This window comes from Somniosus microcephalus, unplaced genomic scaffold (assembly GCF_052327205.1).
Source record: "Somniosus microcephalus isolate GS21.2 unplaced genomic scaffold, FLI_Smic_1.0 unresolved_chr1, whole genome shotgun sequence".
NCBI lineage: Eukaryota > Metazoa > Chordata > Chondrichthyes > Squaliformes > Somniosidae > Somniosus > Somniosus microcephalus.
Window position 1 is genome coordinate 88,634,559 of NW_028225179.1, and position 18,988 is coordinate 88,653,546.

General features: G+C 54.7%; 2 protein-coding genes across 3 annotated transcripts in view; both read right to left on the bottom strand.

The window, feature by feature from the left end:
• The window catches only part of LOC147095572 (scavenger receptor cysteine-rich domain-containing protein DMBT1-like), a 960,763-nt gene that overhangs the window by 366,004 nt on the left and 575,771 nt on the right, over positions 1-18,988 (bottom strand). The gene's annotated exons all lie outside the window — the stretch shown is intronic.
• LOC147095574 (class I histocompatibility antigen, F10 alpha chain-like) overlaps positions 1-18,988 on the bottom strand; it is a 93,952-nt gene that overhangs the window by 37,805 nt on the left and 37,159 nt on the right. For both annotated transcript variants that reach the window (XM_085974701.1, XM_085974702.1), the window contains exon 4: positions 18,126-18,389. In XM_085974701.1, coding sequence (XP_085830827.1) covers positions 18,126-18,389 — 264 coding nt within the window. The remainder of the gene's footprint in view (positions 1-18,125; positions 18,390-18,988) is intronic.

Consider the following 18,988-nt stretch of genomic DNA (forward strand, 5'->3'; position numbering starts at 1 on the left):
CCTCTTGCTGTAATATCCCAGGATACACCGACCCTGTCATACTGCAATATGCCAGGATACACCTGGCCCTGTCGTACAGTAATATCCCAGGATACACCGGGTCCTCGTACTGTAATATCCCAGGATACACCGGGCCCTCTTACTGTAATATCCCAGGATACACCAGGCCCATGTACTGTAATATCCCAGGATACACCGGGCCCTGTCGTACTGTAATATCCCAGGATACACCGGGCCCTCGTACTGTAATATCCCAGGATACACCGGGCCCTGTCATACTGTAATATCCCAGGATACACCGACCCTGTCGTACTGTAATATCCCAGGGTGCACCGGACCGGGCCCTCGTACTGGAATATCCCAGGATGCACCGGGCCCTCGTACTGCAATATCCCAGGATACACCGTGCCCTCTTACTGTAATATCCCAGGATACACCGGGCACTGTCGTACTGTAATATCCCAGGATACACCGGGCCCTGTTGTTCTGTAATATCCCAGGATACACCGGGCCCTCTTACTGTAATATCCCAGGATACACCGGGCCCTCGTACTGTAATATCCCAGTATACACCGGGCCCTTGTACTGTAATATCCCAGGATACACCGGGCCCTCGTACTGTAATATCCCAGGATACACCGGGCCCTGTCATCCTGTAATATCCCAGGCTACACCGGGTCCTCATACTGTAATATCCCAGGATACACTGGGCCCTCGTACTGTAATATCCCAGGTTACATCGGGCCCTCATACTGTAATATCCCACGATACACCGGGCCCTCTTACTGTAATATCCCAGGATACACCGGGCCCTCGTACTGTAATATCCCAGGATACACCATGCCCTGTCGTACTGTAATATCCCAGGATACACCAGGCCCTGTCGTACTGTAATATCCCAGGACACACCGGGCCATCGTACTGTAATATCCCAGGATACACCGGGCCCTCGTACTGTAATATCCCAGGATACACCGGGCCCTGTCATACTGTAATATCCCAGGATACACCGACCCTGTCGTACTGTAATATCCCAGGGTGCACCGGACTGGGCCCTCATACTGTAATATCCCAGAATGCACCGGGCCCTCGTACTGTAATATCCCAGGATACACCATGCCCTCTTACTGTAATATCCCAGGATACAACGGGCACTGTCGTACTGTAATATCCCAGGATACACCGGGCCCTGTCGTTCTGTAATCTCCCAGGATACACCGGGCCCTCTTACTGTAATATCCCAGGATACACCGGGCCCTTGTACTGTAATATCCCAGTATACACCGGGCCCTTGTACTGTAATATCCCAGGATACACCGGGCCCTCGTACTGTAATATCCCAGGACACACCAGGCCCTGTCGTCCTGTAATATCCCAGGATACACCGGGCCCTGTCGTACTGTAATATCCCAGGATACACCGGGCCCTGTTGTACTGTAATATCCCAGGATACACCGGGCCCTGTCGTACTGTAATATCCCAGGATACACCGGGCCCTGTCGTACAGTAATATCCCAGGATACACCAGGCCCTCTTACTGTAATATTCCAGGATACACCGGGCCCTGTCATACTGTAATATCCCAAGATACACCGGGCCCTCGTACAGTAATATCCCAGGATACACCAGGCCCTTTCATACTATAATATCCCAGCATACACCGGGACCTGTCGTACTGTAATATCCCAGGATACACCGGGTACTCGGACTGTAATATCCCAGGATACACCGGGCCCTGTCCTACGGTAATAACCCAGGATACACCGGGCCCTCGTACTGTAATATCCCAGGATACACCGGGCCCTGTCATACTGTAATATCCCAGGATACACCAGGTCCTGTCGTACTGTAATATCCCAGGATACACCGGGCCCTGTTGTACTGTAATATCCCAGGATACACCGGGCCCTGTCGTACTGTAATATCCCAGGATACACGGGGACCTGTCGTACAGTAATATCCCAGGATACACCGGGCCCTCTTACAGTAATATCCCAGGATACACCGGGCCCTGTCGTACTGTAATATCCCAGGATACACCGGGCCCTGTCATACTGTAATATCCCAGGATACACCGGGCACCGTCATACTGTAATATCCCAGGATACACCGGGCCCTCGTACAGTAATATCCCAGGATACACCGGGCCCTTTCGTACTATAATATCCCAGCATACACCGGGACCTGTCGTACTGTAATATCCCAGGATACCCCGGGCCCTCTTACTGTAATATCCCAGGATACACCGGGCCCTGTCGTACTGTAATATCCCAGGATACACCGGGCCCCGTCATACTGTAATATCCCAGGATACACCGGGCCCTCGTACAGTAATATCCCAGGATACACCGGGCCCTGTCCTACTGTAATAACCCAGGATACACCAGGCTCTCGTACTGTAATATCCCAGGATACACCGGGCCCTGTCATTCTGTAATATCCCAGGATACACCGGGCCCTGTCGTACTGTAATATCCCAGGATACACCGGGCCCTGTTGTACTGTAATATCCCAGGATACACCGCGCCCTGTCGTACTGTAATATCCCAGGATACACTGGGCCCTCATACAGTAATATCCCAGGATACATCGGGCCCTTTCGTACAATAATATCCCAGCATACACCGGGACCTGTCGTACTGTAATATCCCAGGATACACCGGGTCCTCGTTCTGTAATATCCCAGGATACACCAGGCCCTGTCATACTGTAATATCCCAGGATACACCGGGCCCTCGTACGGTAATATCCCAGGATAAACCGGGCCCTGTCGTACTGTAATATCCCAGGATACACCGGGCCCTCCTACTGTAATATCCCAGGATACACCGGGCCCTGTCGTTGTGTAATATCCCAGGATACACCGGGCACTCGTACTGTAATAACCCAGGATACACCGGGCCCTGTCGTACTGCAACATCCCAGGATACACCGAGCCCTGTCGTACAATAATATCCCAGGATACACCGGGCCCTGTCGTACTGCAATATCCCAGGATGCACCACTGCCCTCTTGCTGTAATATCCCAGGATACACCGACCCTGTCATACTGCAATATGCCAGGATACACCTGGCCCTGTCGTACAGTAATATCCCAGGATACACCGGGTCCTCGTACTGTAATATCCCAGGATACACCGGGCCCTCTTACTGTAATATCCCAGGATACACCAGGCCCATGTACTGTAATATCCCAGGATACACCGGGCCCTGTCGTACTGTAATATCCCAGGATACACCGGGCCCTCGTACTGTAATATCCCAGGATACACCGGGCCCTGTCATACTGTAATATCCCAGGATACACCGACCCTGTCGTACTGTAATATCCCAGGGTGCACCGGACCGGGCCCTCGTACTGGAATATCCCAGGATGCACCGGGCCCTCGTACTGCAATATCCCAGGATACACCGTGCCCTCTTACTGTAATATCCCAGGATACACCGGGCACTGTCGTACTGTAATATCCCAGGATACACCGGGCCCTGTTGTTCTGTAATATCCCAGGATACACCGGGCCCTCTTACTGTAATATCCCAGGATACACCGGGCCCTCGTACTGTAATATCCCAGTATACACCGGGCCCTTGTACTGTAATATCCCAGGATACACCGGGCCCTCGTACTGTAATATCCCAGGATACACCGGGCCCTGTCATCCTGTAATATCCCAGGCTACACCGGGTCCTCATACTGTAATATCCCAGGATACACTGGGCCCTCGTACTGTAATATCCCAGGTTACATCGGGCCCTCATACTGTAATATCCCACGATACACCGGGCCCTCTTACTGTAATATCCCAGGATACACCGGGCCCTCGTACTGTAATATCCCAGGATACACCGTGCCCTGTCGTACTGTAATATCCCAGGATACACCAGGCCCTGTCGTACTGTAATATCCCAGGACACACCGGGCCATCGTACTGTAATATCCCAGGATACACCGGGCCCTCGTACTGTAATATCCCAGGACACACCAGGCCCTGTCGTCCTGTAATATCCCAGGATACACCGGGCCCTGTCGTACTGTAATATCCCAGGATACACCGGGCCCTGTCGTACTGTAATATCCCAGGATACACCGGGCCCTGTCGTACTGTAATATCCCAGGATACACCGGGCCCTGTCGTACAGTAATATCCCAGGATACACCAGGCCCTCTTACTGTAATATTCCAGGATACACCGGGCCCTGTCATACTGTAATATCCCAGGATACACCGGGCCCTCGTACAGTAATATCCCAGGATACACCAGGCCCTTTCATACTATAATATCCCAGCATACACCGGGACCTGTCGTACTGTAATATCCCAGGATACACCGGGTACTCGGACTGTAATATCCCAGGATACACCGGGCCCTGTCCTACTGTAATAACCCAGGATACACCGGGCCCTCGTACTGTAATATCCCAGGATACACCGGGCCCTGTCATACTGTAATATCCCAGGATACACCAGGTCCTGTCGTACTGTAATATCCCAGGATACACCGGGCCCTGTTGTACTGTAATATCCCAGGATACACCGGGCCCTGTCGTACTGTAATATCCCAGGATACACGGGGACCTGTCGTACAGTAATATCCCAGGATACACCGGGCCCTCTTACAGTAATATCCCAGGATACACCGGGCCCTGTCGTACTGTAATATCCCAGGATACACCGGGCCCTGTCATACTGTAATATCCCAGGATACACCGGGCACCGTCATACTGTAATATCCCAGGATACACCGGGCCCTCGTACAGTAATATCCCAGGATACACCAGGCCCTTTCGTACTATAATATCCCAGCATACACCGGGACCTGTCGTACTGTAATATCCCAGGATACCCCGGGCCCTCTTACTGTAATATCCCAGGATACACCGGGCCCTGTCGTACTGTAATATCCCAGGATACACCGGGCCCCGTCATACTGTAATATCCCAGGATACACCGGGCCCTCGTACAGTAATATCCCAGGATACACCGGGCCCTGTCCTACTGTAATAACCCAGGATACACCAGGCTCTCGTACTGTAATATCCCAGGATACACCGGGCCCTGTCATTCTGTAATATCCCAGGATACACCGGGCCCTGTCGTACTGTAATATCCCAGGATACACCGGGCCCTGTTGTACTGTAATATCCCAGGATACACCGCGCCCTGTCGTACTGTAATATCCCAGGATACACTGGGCCCTCATACAGTAATATCCCAGGATACATCGGGCCCTTTCGTACAATAATATCCCAGCATACACCGGGACCTGTCGTACTGTAATATCCCAGGATACACCGGGTCCTCGTTCTGTAATATCCCAGGATACACCAGGCCCTGTCGTACTGTAATATCCCAGGATACACCGGGCCCTCGTACGGTAATATCCCAGGATAAACCGGGCCCTGTCGTACTGTAATATCCCAGGATACACCGGGCCCTCCTACTGTAATATCCCAGGATACACCGGGCCCTGTCGTTGTGTAATATCCCAGGATACACCGGGCACTCGTACTGTAATAACCCAGGATACACCGGGCCCTGTCGTACTGCAATATCCCAGGATACACCGAGCCCTGTCGTACAATAATATCCCAGGATACACCGGGCCCTGTCGTACTGCAATATCCCAGGATGCACCACTGCCCTCTTGCTGTAATATCCCAGGATACACCGACCCTGTCATACTGCAATATGCCAGGATACACCTGGCCCTGTCGTACAGTAATATCCCAGGATACACCGGGTCCTCGTACTGTAATATCCCAGGATACACCGGGCCCTCTTACTGTAATATCCCAGGATACACCAGGCCCATGTACTGTAATATCCCAGGATACACCGGGCCCTGTCGTACTGTAATATCCCAGGATACACCGGGCCCTCGTACTGTAATATCCCAGGATACACCGGGCCCTGTCATACTGTAATATCCCAGGATACACCGACCCTGTCGTACTGTAATATCCCAGGGTGCACCGGACCGGGCCCTCGTACTGGAATATCCCAGGATGCACCGGGCCCTCGTACTGCAATATCCCAGGATACACCGTGCCCTCTTACTGTAATATCCCAGGATACACCGGGCACTGTCGTACTGTAATATCCCAGGATACACCGGGCCCTGTTGTTCTGTAATATCCCAGGATACACCGGGCCCTCTTACTGTAATATCCCAGGATACACCGGGCCCTCGTACTGTAATATCCCAGTATACACCGGGCCCTTGTACTGTAATATCCCAGGATACACCGGGCCCTCGTACTGTAATATCCCAGGATACACCGGGCCCTGTCATCCTGTAATATCCCAGGCTACACCGGGTCCTCATACTGTAATATCCCAGGATACACTGGGCCCTCGTACTGTAATATCCCAGGTTACATCGGGCCCTCATACTGTAATATCCCATGATACACCGGGCCCTCTTACTGTAATATCCCAGGATACACCGGGCCCTCGTACTGTAATATCCCAGGATACACCGTGCCCTGTCGTACTGTAATATCCCAGGATACACCAGGCCCTGTCGTACTGTAATATCCCAGGACACACCGGGCCATCGTACTGTAATATCCCAGGATACACCGGGCCCTCGTACTGTAATATCCCAGGATACACCGGGCCCTGTCATACTGTAATATCCCAGGATACACCGACCCTGTCGTACTGTAATATCCCAGGGTGCACCGGACTGGGCCCTCATACTGTAATATCCCAGAATGCACCGGGCCCTCGTACTGTAATATCCCAGGATACACCATGCCCTCTTACTGTAATATCCCAGGATACAACGGGCACTGTCGTACTGTAATATCCCAGGATACACCGGGCCCTGTCGTTCTGTAATCTCCCAGGATACACCGGGCCCTCTTACTGTAATATCCCAGGATACACCGGGCCCTTGTACTGTAATATCCCAGTATACACCGGGCCCTTGTACTGTAATATCCCAGGATACACCGGGCCCTCGTACTGTAATATCCCAGGACACACCAGGCCCTGTCGTCCTGTAATATCCCAGGATACACCGGGCCCTGTCGTACTGTAATATCCCAGGATACACCGGGCCCTGTTGTACTGTAATATCCCAGGATACACCGGGCCCTGTCGTACTGTAATATCCCAGGATACACCGGGCCCTGTCGTACAGTAATATCCCAGGATACACCAGGCCCTCTTACTGTAATATTCCAGGATACACCGGGCCCTGTCATACTGTAATATCCCAAGATACACCGGGCCCTCGTACAGTAATATCCCAGGATACACCAGGCCCTTTCATACTATAATATCCCAGCATACACCGGGACCTGTCGTACTGTAATATCCCAGGATACACCGGGTACTCGGACTGTAATATCCCAGGATACACCGGGCCCTGTCCTACGGTAATAACCCAGGATACACCGGGCCCTCGTACTGTAATATCCCAGGATACACCGGGCCCTGTCATACTGTAATATCCCAGGATACACCAGGTCCTGTCGTACTGTAATATCCCAGGATACACCGGGCCCTGTTGTACTGTAATATCCCAGGATACACCGGGCCCTGTCGTACTGTAATATCCCAGGATACACGGGGACCTGTCGTACAGTAATATCCCAGGATACACCGGGCCCTCTTACAGTAATATCCCAGGATACACCGGGCCCTGTCGTACTGTAATATCCCAGGATACACCGGGCCCTGTCATACTGTAATATCCCAGGATACACCGGGCACCGTCATACTGTAATATCCCAGGATACACCGGGCCCTCGTACAGTAATATCCCAGGATACACCGGGCCCTTTCGTACTATAATATCCCAGCATACACCGGGACCTGTCGTACTGTAATATCCCAGGATACCCCGGGCCCTCTTACTGTAATATCCCAGGATACACCGGGCCCTGTCGTACTGTAATATCCCAGGATACACCGGGCCCCGTCATACTGTAATATCCCAGGATACACCGGGCCCTCGTACAGTAATATCCCAGGATACACCGGGCCCTGTCCTACTGTAATAACCCAGGATACACCAGGCTCTCGTACTGTAATATCCCAGGATACACCGGGCCCTGTCATTCTGTAATATCCCAGGATACACCGGGCCCTGTCGTACTGTAATATCCCAGGATACACCGGGCCCTGTTGTACTGTAATATCCCAGGATACACCGCGCCCTGTCGTACTGTAATATCCCAGGATACACTGGGCCCTCATACAGTAATATCCCAGGATACATCGGGCCCTTTCGTACAATAATATCCCAGCATACACCGGGACCTGTCGTACTGTAATATCCCAGGATACACCGGGTCCTCGTTCTGTAATATCCCAGGATACACCAGGCCCTGTCGTACTGTAATATCCCAGGATACACCGGGCCCTCGTACGGTAATATCCCAGGATAAACCGGGCCCTGTCGTACTGTAATATCCCAGGATACACCGGGCCCTCCTACTGTAATATCCCAGGATACACCGGGCCCTGTCGTTGTGTAATATCCCAGGATACACCGGGCACTCGTACTGTAATAACCCAGGATACACCGGGCCCTGTCGTACTGCAATATCCCAGGATACACCGAGCCCTGTCGTACAATAATATCCCAGGATACACCGGGCCCTGTCGTACTGCAATATCCCAGGATGCACCACTGCCCTCTTGCTGTAATATCCCAGGATACACCGACCCTGTCATACTGCAATATGCCAGGATACACCTGGCCCTGTCGTACAGTAATATCCCAGGATACACCGGGTCCTCGTACTGTAATATCCCAGGATACACCGGGCCCTCTTACTGTAATATCCCAGGATACACCAGGCCCATGTACTGTAATATCCCAGGATACACCGGGCCCTGTCGTACTGTAATATCCCAGGATACACCGGGCCCTCGTACTGTAATATCCCAGGATACACCGGGCCCTGTCATACTGTAATATCCCAGGATACACCGACCCTGTCGTACTGTAATATCCCAGGGTGCACCGGACCGGGCCCTCGTACTGGAATATCCCAGGATGCACCGGGCCCTCGTACTGCAATATCCCAGGATACACCGTGCCCTCTTACTGTAATATCCCAGGATACACCGGGCACTGTCGTACTGTAATATCCCAGGATACACCGGGCCCTGTTGTTCTGTAATATCCCAGGATACACCGGGCCCTCTTACTGTAATATCCCAGGATACACCGGGCCCTCGTACTGTAATATCCCAGTATACACCGGGCCCTTGTACTGTAATATCCCAGGATACACCGGGCCCTCGTACTGTAATATCCCAGGATACACCGGGCCCTGTCATCCTGTAATATCCCAGGCTACACCGGGTCCTCATACTGTAATATCCCAGGATACACTGGGCCCTCGTACTGTAATATCCCAGGTTACATCGGGCCCTCATACTGTAATATCCCACGATACACCGGGCCCTCTTACTGTAATATCCCAGGATACACCGGGCCCTCGTACTGTAATATCCCAGGATACACCGTGCCCTGTCGTACTGTAATATCCCAGGATACACCAGGCCCTGTCGTACTGTAATATCCCAGGACACACCGGGCCATCGTACTGTAATATCCCAGGATACACCGGGCCCTCGTACTGTAATATCCCAGGATACACCGGGCCCTGTCATACTGTAATATCCCAGGATACACCGACCCTGTCGTACTGTAATATCCCAGGGTGCACCGGACTGGGCCCTCGTACTGTAATATCCCAGAATGCACCGGGCCCTCGTACTGTAATATCCCAGGATACACCATGCCCTCTTACTGTAATATCCCAGGATACAACGGGCACTGTCGTACTGTAATATCCCAGGATACACCGGGCCCTGTCGTTCTGTAATCTCCCAGGATACACCGGGCCCTCTTACTGTAATATCCCAGGATACACCGGGCCCTTGTACTGTAATATCCCAGTATACACCGGGCCCTTGTACTGTAATATCCCAGGATACACCGGGCCCTCGTACTGTAATATCCCAGGATACACCGGGCCCTGTCGTACAGTAATATCCCAGGATACACCGCACCCTCGTACTGTAATATCCCAGGATACACCATGTCCGCGCACTGTAATATCCCAAGATACACCGGGTCCTGTCATACAGTAATATCCCAGGATACACCGCACCCTTGTACTGTAATATCCCAGGATACACCGTGTCCGCGCACTGTAATATCCCAGGATACACCGGGTCCTGTCATACAGTAATATCCCAGGATACACCGCACCCTTGTACTGTAATATCCCAGGATACACCGTGTCCGCGCACTGTAATATCCCAGGATACACCGGGCCCTTGTACAGTAATATCCCAGGATACACCGGGCCCTCGTACTGTAATATCGCAGGAGTGCAGATCGGAACAGAGTGTTAAGCTGCGAGCTTGGTGAGTGAGGGAGTTCAGGGAGGGATGTGTTCCTTTCTTTTTCCATCTTTGTCAGCTTCCAGGGGAGCAGGAGCTAAAACGCTGCACAAGAGGCGACAGAGAACCAGCGGTGAGTATTTCTACAGTATTTCTACATTCCAGTCATTAAAGTAAAAGTAATGTCTCTTGTTTAGAGTAAGTAGTGTTTAAAGGGAAGTAAGGTCCCTAGTGTATTTAATATTCTTTCATTTAAAGGGAGTAAATTAAGGGTAGGACATGGTAGGGCAGCTTGGCAATGTGGAGTGCTCCTCCTGTGCTATGTTGGAAGTCCGGGACACTTTCGGTGTCCAGGGCAAACACATGTTCAGGAAGTGTCTCCAGCTGCAGCTACTCGAAATCCGTGTTTCGGAGCTGGACCTGCAGCTGGAGTCACTGTGGAGCATCTGCGAAGCTCAGATCTTCGTAGATAGCACGTTTAACAAGGTGGTCACAGCGCAGGTAAAGTGTGCACAGGCAGAAAGGGAATGTGTGACCGCCAGACAGAGTAAAAGAACTAGGACGGTAGTGCAGAAGTCCCCTGGGTCAATCTCCCTCTCCAACAGATTTTCCGTTTTGGATACTGATGGGAGAGATGGTTTCTCAGGGGAATGCAGCAAGAGCCAAGTCCGTGGCACTACGGGTGGCTCAGCTGCACAGGAGGGGAGGAAAAAGAGTGGGAGAGCAATAGTGATAGTGGATTCTATCGTAAGGGGAACAGATAGACGTTTCTGTGGCCGCAGACGTGCCTCCAGGATGGTATGTTGCCTCCCTGGTGCCAGGGTCAAGGATGTCACTGAACGGCTGCAGAGCATTCTGAAGGGGGAGGGCGAACAGTCAGAGGTCGTGGTTCACATAGGTACCAAGTACAGGGATAGAAAGAGGGATGAGGTCCTGCAACAAGAATTTAGGGAGCTAGGTAGCAAATTAAAATGCAGTACCTCAAAGGTAGAAATCTCTGGATTACTCCCGGTGCCACGTGCTAGTGAGTATAGGAATAGGAGGAAAGAGCAGATGAATGCGTGGCTAAAGATTTGGTGCAGGAGGGAGGGCTTTAGTTTCCTGGATCACTGGGTCTGCTTCAGGGGAAGGTGGGACCTGTACAATAAGGACGGTCTGCACCTGAACCGGAACGGGAACAACATCCTTGCGGGGAGGTTTGCTGGTACTGTTGGGCGGGGTTTAAACTAACTTGGCAGGGGGGTGGGATATGGGGTGGAGCTATAATAGGGGGTGATGCACAGCCAAAAATAGAGGAAAAAACAAGTCAGCCTGGAAGGCAGAGCAAATGTGTAACGGCACAAGGGAGTATGGCAAGGCTGGTTGGCAGTTATTTTAATGCAAGGGGTTTTGCGAGTAAGGTAGAGGAATTGAAGGTGTTGATGAACACAAGGGAGTATGATATTGTTGCTATCACAGAGACATGGTTGAGGGAGGGGCAGGACTGGCAGCTCAATATTCCAGGGTATAGAATATTCAGGCGGGACAGAGGGGGTGTAAAAGAGGGCGTGTCGCAATATTAATCACGGAGTCAATTCCTGCTGTGAGGATACACCGGGCCCTGTGGTACTGTAATATCCCAGGATACACCGGGCCCTGTGGTACTGTAATATCCCAGGATACACCGGACCCTGTCGTACTGTAATATCCCAGGATACACCGGGTCCTGTTGTATTGTAATATCCCAGGATACACCAGGACCTTCCATACTGTAATATCCCAGGATGCACCAGGGCCTGCTGTACTGTAATATCCCAGGATACACCGAGGCCTTGTACTGTAATATCCCAGTATACGCCGGTCCCTTGTACTGTAATATCCCAGGATACACCGGGCCCTCGTACTGTAATATCCCAGGATACACCGGGCCCTGTCATACTGTAATATCCCAGGATACACTGGGCCCTCATACTAACATAGAAACATAGAAGATAGGAGCAAGAGTAGGCCATTTGGCCCTTCGAGCCTGCTCCGCCATTCAATGAGATCATGGCTGATTATCCAAATTCAGTACCCTGTCACTGCCTTCTCCCCATATCCCTTGATCCCTTTAGCCTTAAGAAATATATCCAACTCTTTTTTGAATATATTTAATGAACTGGCCTCCACTGCCCTCTGTGGCAGAGAATTCCACAGGTTCACCACTCTCTGGGTGAAGAAATTCCTCCTCATTTCAGTCCTAAATGGCTTACCCCTTATCCTTAGACTATGACCCCTGGTTCTGGACTCCCCGGCCATCATAAACATCCTTCCTGCATCTAGTTTGTCCAGGCCTGACAGAATTTTATAAGTTTCGATGAGATCCCCTCTCAATCTTCTAAACTCCAGTGAGTATAAGCCCAATCGACACAATCACTCCTCATACGTCATTCCTGCCATCCCAGGTATCAGCCTGGTGAATCTTCGCTGCACTCCTTCCATGGCAAGAATGTCCTTCCTCAGGTAAGGCGACCAAAACTGCACACAGTACTCAAGGTGCAGTCTCACCAAGGCCCTGTACAACTGTAGCAAGACATCCTTGTTCCTGTACTCGAACCCTCTTGCTACGAAGGCCAACATACCATTTGCCTTCTTAACCGCCTGCTGCACCTGCATGCTTACCTTCAGCAACTGGTGCACAAGAACACCCAGGTCTCTTTGCACTTCCCCTTCTCACAATCTATTGCCATTCAAATAATAATCTGCGTTCCTGTTTTTGCCACCAAAGTGGATAACCTCACATTTATCCACATTATAGTGCATTTGCCATGTTTCTGCCCAATCACCCAACCTGTCCAAATCGTACTGGAGTTTCACGACATCCTCCTCACAGCTTACCTGCAATATCCCAGGATACACCAGGCCCTCGTACTGTAATATCCCATAATACACCGGGCCCTGTCGTACTGTAATATCCCAGGATACACCGGGCCCTCGTACTGCAATATCCCAGGATACACCGGGCCCTCGTACTGTAATATCCCAGGATACACCGGGCCCTGTCGTACTGTAATATCCCAGGATACACCGGGCCCTGTCGTACTGTAATATCCCAGGATACACCGGGCCCTCGTACTGTAATATCCCAGGATACACCGGGCCCTCGTACTGTAATATCCCAGGATACACCGGGCTCTGTCGTACTGTAATATCCCAGGATACACCGGGCCCTCGTACTGTAATATCCCAGGATACACCGGGCCCTCATACTGTAATATCCCAGGATACACCGGGCCCTGTCGTACTGTAATATCCCAGGATACACCGGGCCCTGTCGTACTGTAAGATCTCATAATACACCGGGCCCTGTCGTACTGTAATATCCCAGGATACACCGGGCCCTGTCGTACAATAATATCCCAGGATACACCGACCCTGTCGTACTGTAATATCCCAGGATACACCGGGCCCTGTCGTACTGTAATATCCCAGGATACACCGGGACCTGTCGTACTGTAATATACCAGGATACACCGGGACCTGTCATACTGTAATATACCAGGATACACCGGGCCCTCGTACTGTAATATCCCAGGATACACCGGGCCCTTGCACTGTAATATCCCAGGATACACCGGGCCCTCGTACTGTAATATCCCAGGATTCGCCGGGCCCTGTCGTACAGTAATATCCCAGGACACACCGGGCCCTCGTACTGTAATATCCCAGGATACACCGGGCCCTCGTACTGTAATATCCCAGAATACACCGGGCCCTCGTACTGTAATATCCTAGGTAAAACCGGGCCCTGTCGTACTGTAATATCCCAGGTAACACCGGGCCCTGTCGTACTGTAATATACCAGGATACACCGGGCCCTGTCGTACTGTAATATACCAGAAGACACCGGGCCCTGTTGTACTGTAATATCCCAGGATACACCGGGTCCTCGTACTGTAATATCCCAGGATACACTGGGTCCTCGTACTGTAATATCCCAGGATACACCGGGCCCTGTCGTACTGTAATATCCCAGGATACACCGGGCCCTCGTACTGTAATATCCCAGGATACACTGGGCCCTGTCGTACTGTAATATCCCAGGATACACCGGGCCCTGTCGTACTGTAATATCCCAGGATACACCGGCCCCTCGTACTGTAATATCCCAGGGCCGGCAGCTCAGCACTGACCCTCCCTCCTGTGGGTCTGTCCCTAGGCTGGGAGCTCAGCACTGACCCTCCCTCCTGTGGGTCTGTCCCGGGCTGGGAGCTCAGCACTGACCCACCCTCCTGTGGACCTGTCCCGGGGCTAGGAGCTCAGCACTGACCCTCTCTCCTGTGGGCCTGTCCCGGGCTGGGAGCTCAGCACTGACCCTCCCTCCTGTGGGTCTGTCCCAGGCTGGGAGCTCAGCACTGACCCTCCCTCCTGTGGGCCTGTCCCGGGCTGGGAGCTCAGCACTGACCCTCACACCTGTGGGTCTGTCCCAGGCTGGGAGCTCAGCACTGACCCTCCCTCCTGTGGGTCTGTCCCAGGCTGGGAGCTCAGCACTGACCCACCCTCCTGTGGGTCTGTCCCGGATTGGTAGTGCAGCACTGGCCCTCCCTCCTGTGGGTCTGTCCCGGGCTAGGAGCTCAGCACTGAACCTCTCTCCTGTGGGTCTGTCCCGGGCTGGGAGCTCAGCACTGCCCCTCCCTCCTGTTGGTCTGTCCCGGGCTGGGAGCTCAGCACTGACCCTCCTGTGGGCCTGTCCCGGGCTGGGAGCTCAGCACTGACCCTCCCTCCTGTGGGTCTGTCCCGGGCTGTGATCTCAGCACTGACCCTCCCTCCTGTGGGCCTATCCTGGGCTGGGAGCTCAGCACTGACCCTCCCTCCTGTGGGTCTGTCCTGGGCTGGGAGCTCAGCACAGACCCTCCCTCCTGTGGGTCTGTCCCAGGCCAGGAGCTCAGCACTGACCGTCCCTCCTGTGGGTCTGTCCCGGGCTGGGAGCTCAACACAGACCCTCCCTCCTGTGGGTCTGTCCCGGGCTGGGAGCTCAGCACTGACCCTCCCTCCTGTGGGTCTGTCTCCGGCTGGGAGCTCAGCACTGACCCTCCCTCCTGTGGGTCTGTCCCGGGCTGGGAGCTCAGCACTGACCCACCCTCCTGTGGACCTGTCCCGGGGCTAGGAGCTCAGCACTGACCCTCTCTCCTGTGGGTCTGTCCCGGGCTGGAAGCTCAGCACTGGCCCTCCCTCCTGTGGGTCTGTCCCGGGCTAGGAGCTCAGCACTGAACCTCTCTCCTGTGGGTCTGTCTCGGGCTGGGAGCTCAGCACTGACCCTCCTGTTGGTCTGTCCCGGGCTGGGAGCTCAGCACTGACCCTCCCTCCTGTGGGCCTATCCTGGGCTGGGAGCTCAGCACTGACCCTCCCGCCTGTGGGTCTGTCTCGGGCTGGGAGCTCAGCACTGACCCTCCTGTGGGTCTGTCCCGGGCTGGGAGCTCAGCACAGACCCTCCCTCCTGTGGGTCTGTCCCGGGCTGGGAGCTCAGCACTGACCCTCCCTCCTGTGGGTCTGTCCCGGGCTGGGAGCTCAGCACAGACCCTCCCTCCTGTGGGTCTGTCCCAGGCCGGGAGCTCAGCACAGACCCTCCCTCCTGTGGGTCTGTCCCAGGCTGGGAGCTCAGCACAGACCCTCCCTCCTGTGGGTCTGTCTCCGGCTGGGAGCTCAGCACTGACCCTCCCTCCTGTGGGTCTGTCCCGGGCTGGGAACTCAGCACTGACCGTCCCTCCTGTGGGTCTGTCCCAGGCCGGGAGCTCAGCACTGACCCTCCCTCCTGTGGGTCTGTCCCAGGCTGGGAGCTCAGCACTGACCCTCCCTCCTGTGGGCCTGTCCCGGGCTGGGAGCTCAGCACTGACCCTCACGCCTGTGGGTCTGTCCCAGGCTGGGAGCTCAGCACTGACCCTCCCTCCTGTGGGTCTGTCCCAGGCTGGGAGCTCAGCACTGACCCACCCTCCTGTGGGTCTGTCCCGGATTGGTAGTGCAGCACTGGCCCTCCCTCCTGTGGGTCTGTCCCGGGCTAGGAGCTCAGCACTGAACCTCTCTCCTGTGGGTCTGTCCCGGGCTGGGAGCTCAGCACTGCCCCTCCCTCCTGTTGGTCTGTCCCGGGCTGGGAGCTCAGCACTGACCCTCCTGTGGGCCTGTCCCGGGCTGGGAGCTCAGCACTGACCCTCCCTCCTGTGGGTCTGTCCCGGGCTGTGATCTCAGCACTGACCCTCCCTCCTGTGGGCCTATCCTGGGCTGGGAGCTCAGCACTGACCCTCCCTCCTGTGGGTCTGTCCTGGGCTGGGAGCTCAGCACAGACCCTCCCTCCTGTGGGTCTGTCCCGGGCTGGGAGCTCAGCACTGACCCTCCCTCCTGTGGGTCTGTCTCCGGCTGGGAGCTCAGCACTGACCCTCCCTCCTGTGGGTCTGTCCCGGGCTGGGAGCTCAGCACTGACCCACCCTCCTGTGGACCTGTCCCGGGGCTAGGAGCTCAGCACTGACCCTCTCTCCTGTGGGTCTGTCCCGGGCTGGAAGCTCAGCACTGGCCCTCCCTCCTGTGGGTCTGTCCCGGGCTAGGAGCTCAGCACTGAACCTCTCTCCTGTGGGTCTGTCTCGGGCTGGGAGCTCAGCACTGACCCTCCCTCCTGTTGGTCTGTCCCGGGCTGGGAGCTCAGCACTGACCCTCCCTCCTGTGGGCCTATCCTGGGCTGGGAGCTCAGCACTGACCCTCCCTCCTGTGGGTCTGTCTCGGGCTGGGAGCTCAGCACTGACCCTCCTGTGGGTCTGTCCCGGGCTGGGAGCTCAGCACAGACCCTCCCTCCTGTGGGTCTGTCCCAGGCCAGGAGCTCAGCACTGACCCTCCCTCCTGTGGGTCTGTCCCGGGCTGGGAGCTCAGCACAGACCCTCCCTCCTGTGGGTCTGTCCCGGGCTGGGAGCTCAGCACTGACCCTCCCTCCTGTGGGTCTGTCCCGGGCTGGGAGCTCAGCACAGACCCTCCCTCCTGTGGGTCTGTCCCAGGCCGGGAGCTCAGCACAGACCCTCCCTCCTGTGGGTCTGTCCCAGGCTGGGAGCTCAGCACAGACCCTCCCTCCTGTGGGTCTGTCTCCGGCTGGGAGCTCAGCACTGACCCTCCCTCCTGTGGGTCTGTCCCGGGCTGGGAACTCAGCACTGACCGTCCCTCCTGTGGGTCTGTCCCAGGCCGGGAGCTCAGCACTGACCCTCCCTCCTGTGGGTCTGTCCCGGGCTGGGAGCTCAGCACTGACCCTCCCTCCTGTGGGTCTGTCCCGGGCTGGGAGCTCAGCACTGACCCTCCATCCTGTGGGTCTGTCCCAGGCCAGGAGCTCAGCACTGACCCTCCCTTCTGTGGGTCTGTCCCAGGCTGGGAGCTCAGCACTGACCCTCCCTCCTGTGGGTCTGTCTCCGGCTGGGAGCTCAGCACTGACCCTCCCTCCTGTGGGTCTGTCCCGGGCTGGGAACTCAGCACTGACCGTCCCTCCTGTGGGTCTGTCCCAGGCCGGGAGCTCAGCACTGACCCTCCCTCCTGTGGGTCTGTCCCGGGCTGGGAGCTCAGCACTGACCCTCCCTCCTGTGGGTCTGTCCCGGGCTGGGAGCTCAGCACTGACCCTCCATCCTGTGGGTCTGTCCCAGGCCAGGAGCTCAGCACTGACCCTCCCTTCTGTGGGTCTGTCCCAGGCTGGGAGCTCAGCACTGACCCTCCCTCCTGTGGGTCTGTCTCAGGCTGGGTCCCCTCTAACAGTGTGAGAGAGTCTTACCATAAAACACCACCACCATCTCCTCCAGCCCACTGTGCGCCACCTGACAGGAATACACGGTCTGGTCCTTGGGGTCAAACTCCACCCATTTCTGTATCTGGTAGGTGCCATCGTGATTGGGCAGGATCCCACTAGACTGAGACTCATCGATTAACAATCCATCTCTCCAAAGAGTCACCTCGATGGCTTGCGGGTAAAACCCGGTGACGACGCAGGAGAGCCGGTTGGCTTCCCCCGGACGGAAAAAGGACACAACCGGTGGGACTGAGAGAGAAAGAAAGGGGAGTTAGTAAAGGATCCCGAGTCAGAGAGTCACTCCGACTCACTCCGCCGAATCTCAGTCGCCCCTCACTCACCGACTCTCAATCCCCGCTCACTCACCGACTCTCAGTCCCCCCTCACTCATCAACTCTCAGACCCCCTCACTCACCGACTCTCAGTCCCCCTTCACTCACCGACTCTCAGTCCCCCCTCACTCACCAACTCTCAGCCCCCCCTCACTCACCGACTCTCAGTCCCCCCTCACTCACCAACTCTCAGCCCCCCCTCACTCACCAACTCTCAGTCCCCCCTCACTCACCGACTCTCAGTCCCACCTCACTCACCGACTCTCAGTCCCCCTCACTCACCGACTCTCAGTCCCCCTCTCTCACCGACTCTCAGTCCCCCCTCACTCACCGACTCTCAGTCCCCCCTCCGACTCAGTCAATTCAATTTTTTCAATTCAAATTGCTTTATTGGCATGATGACAAGATACATCTTATGTTGCCAAAGCACAGAAAAACATGTATTATTGAACACATAAAAGCAGATCTAGACATACAGTGTACAGACAAATATACCCATGTATACATAAATATACA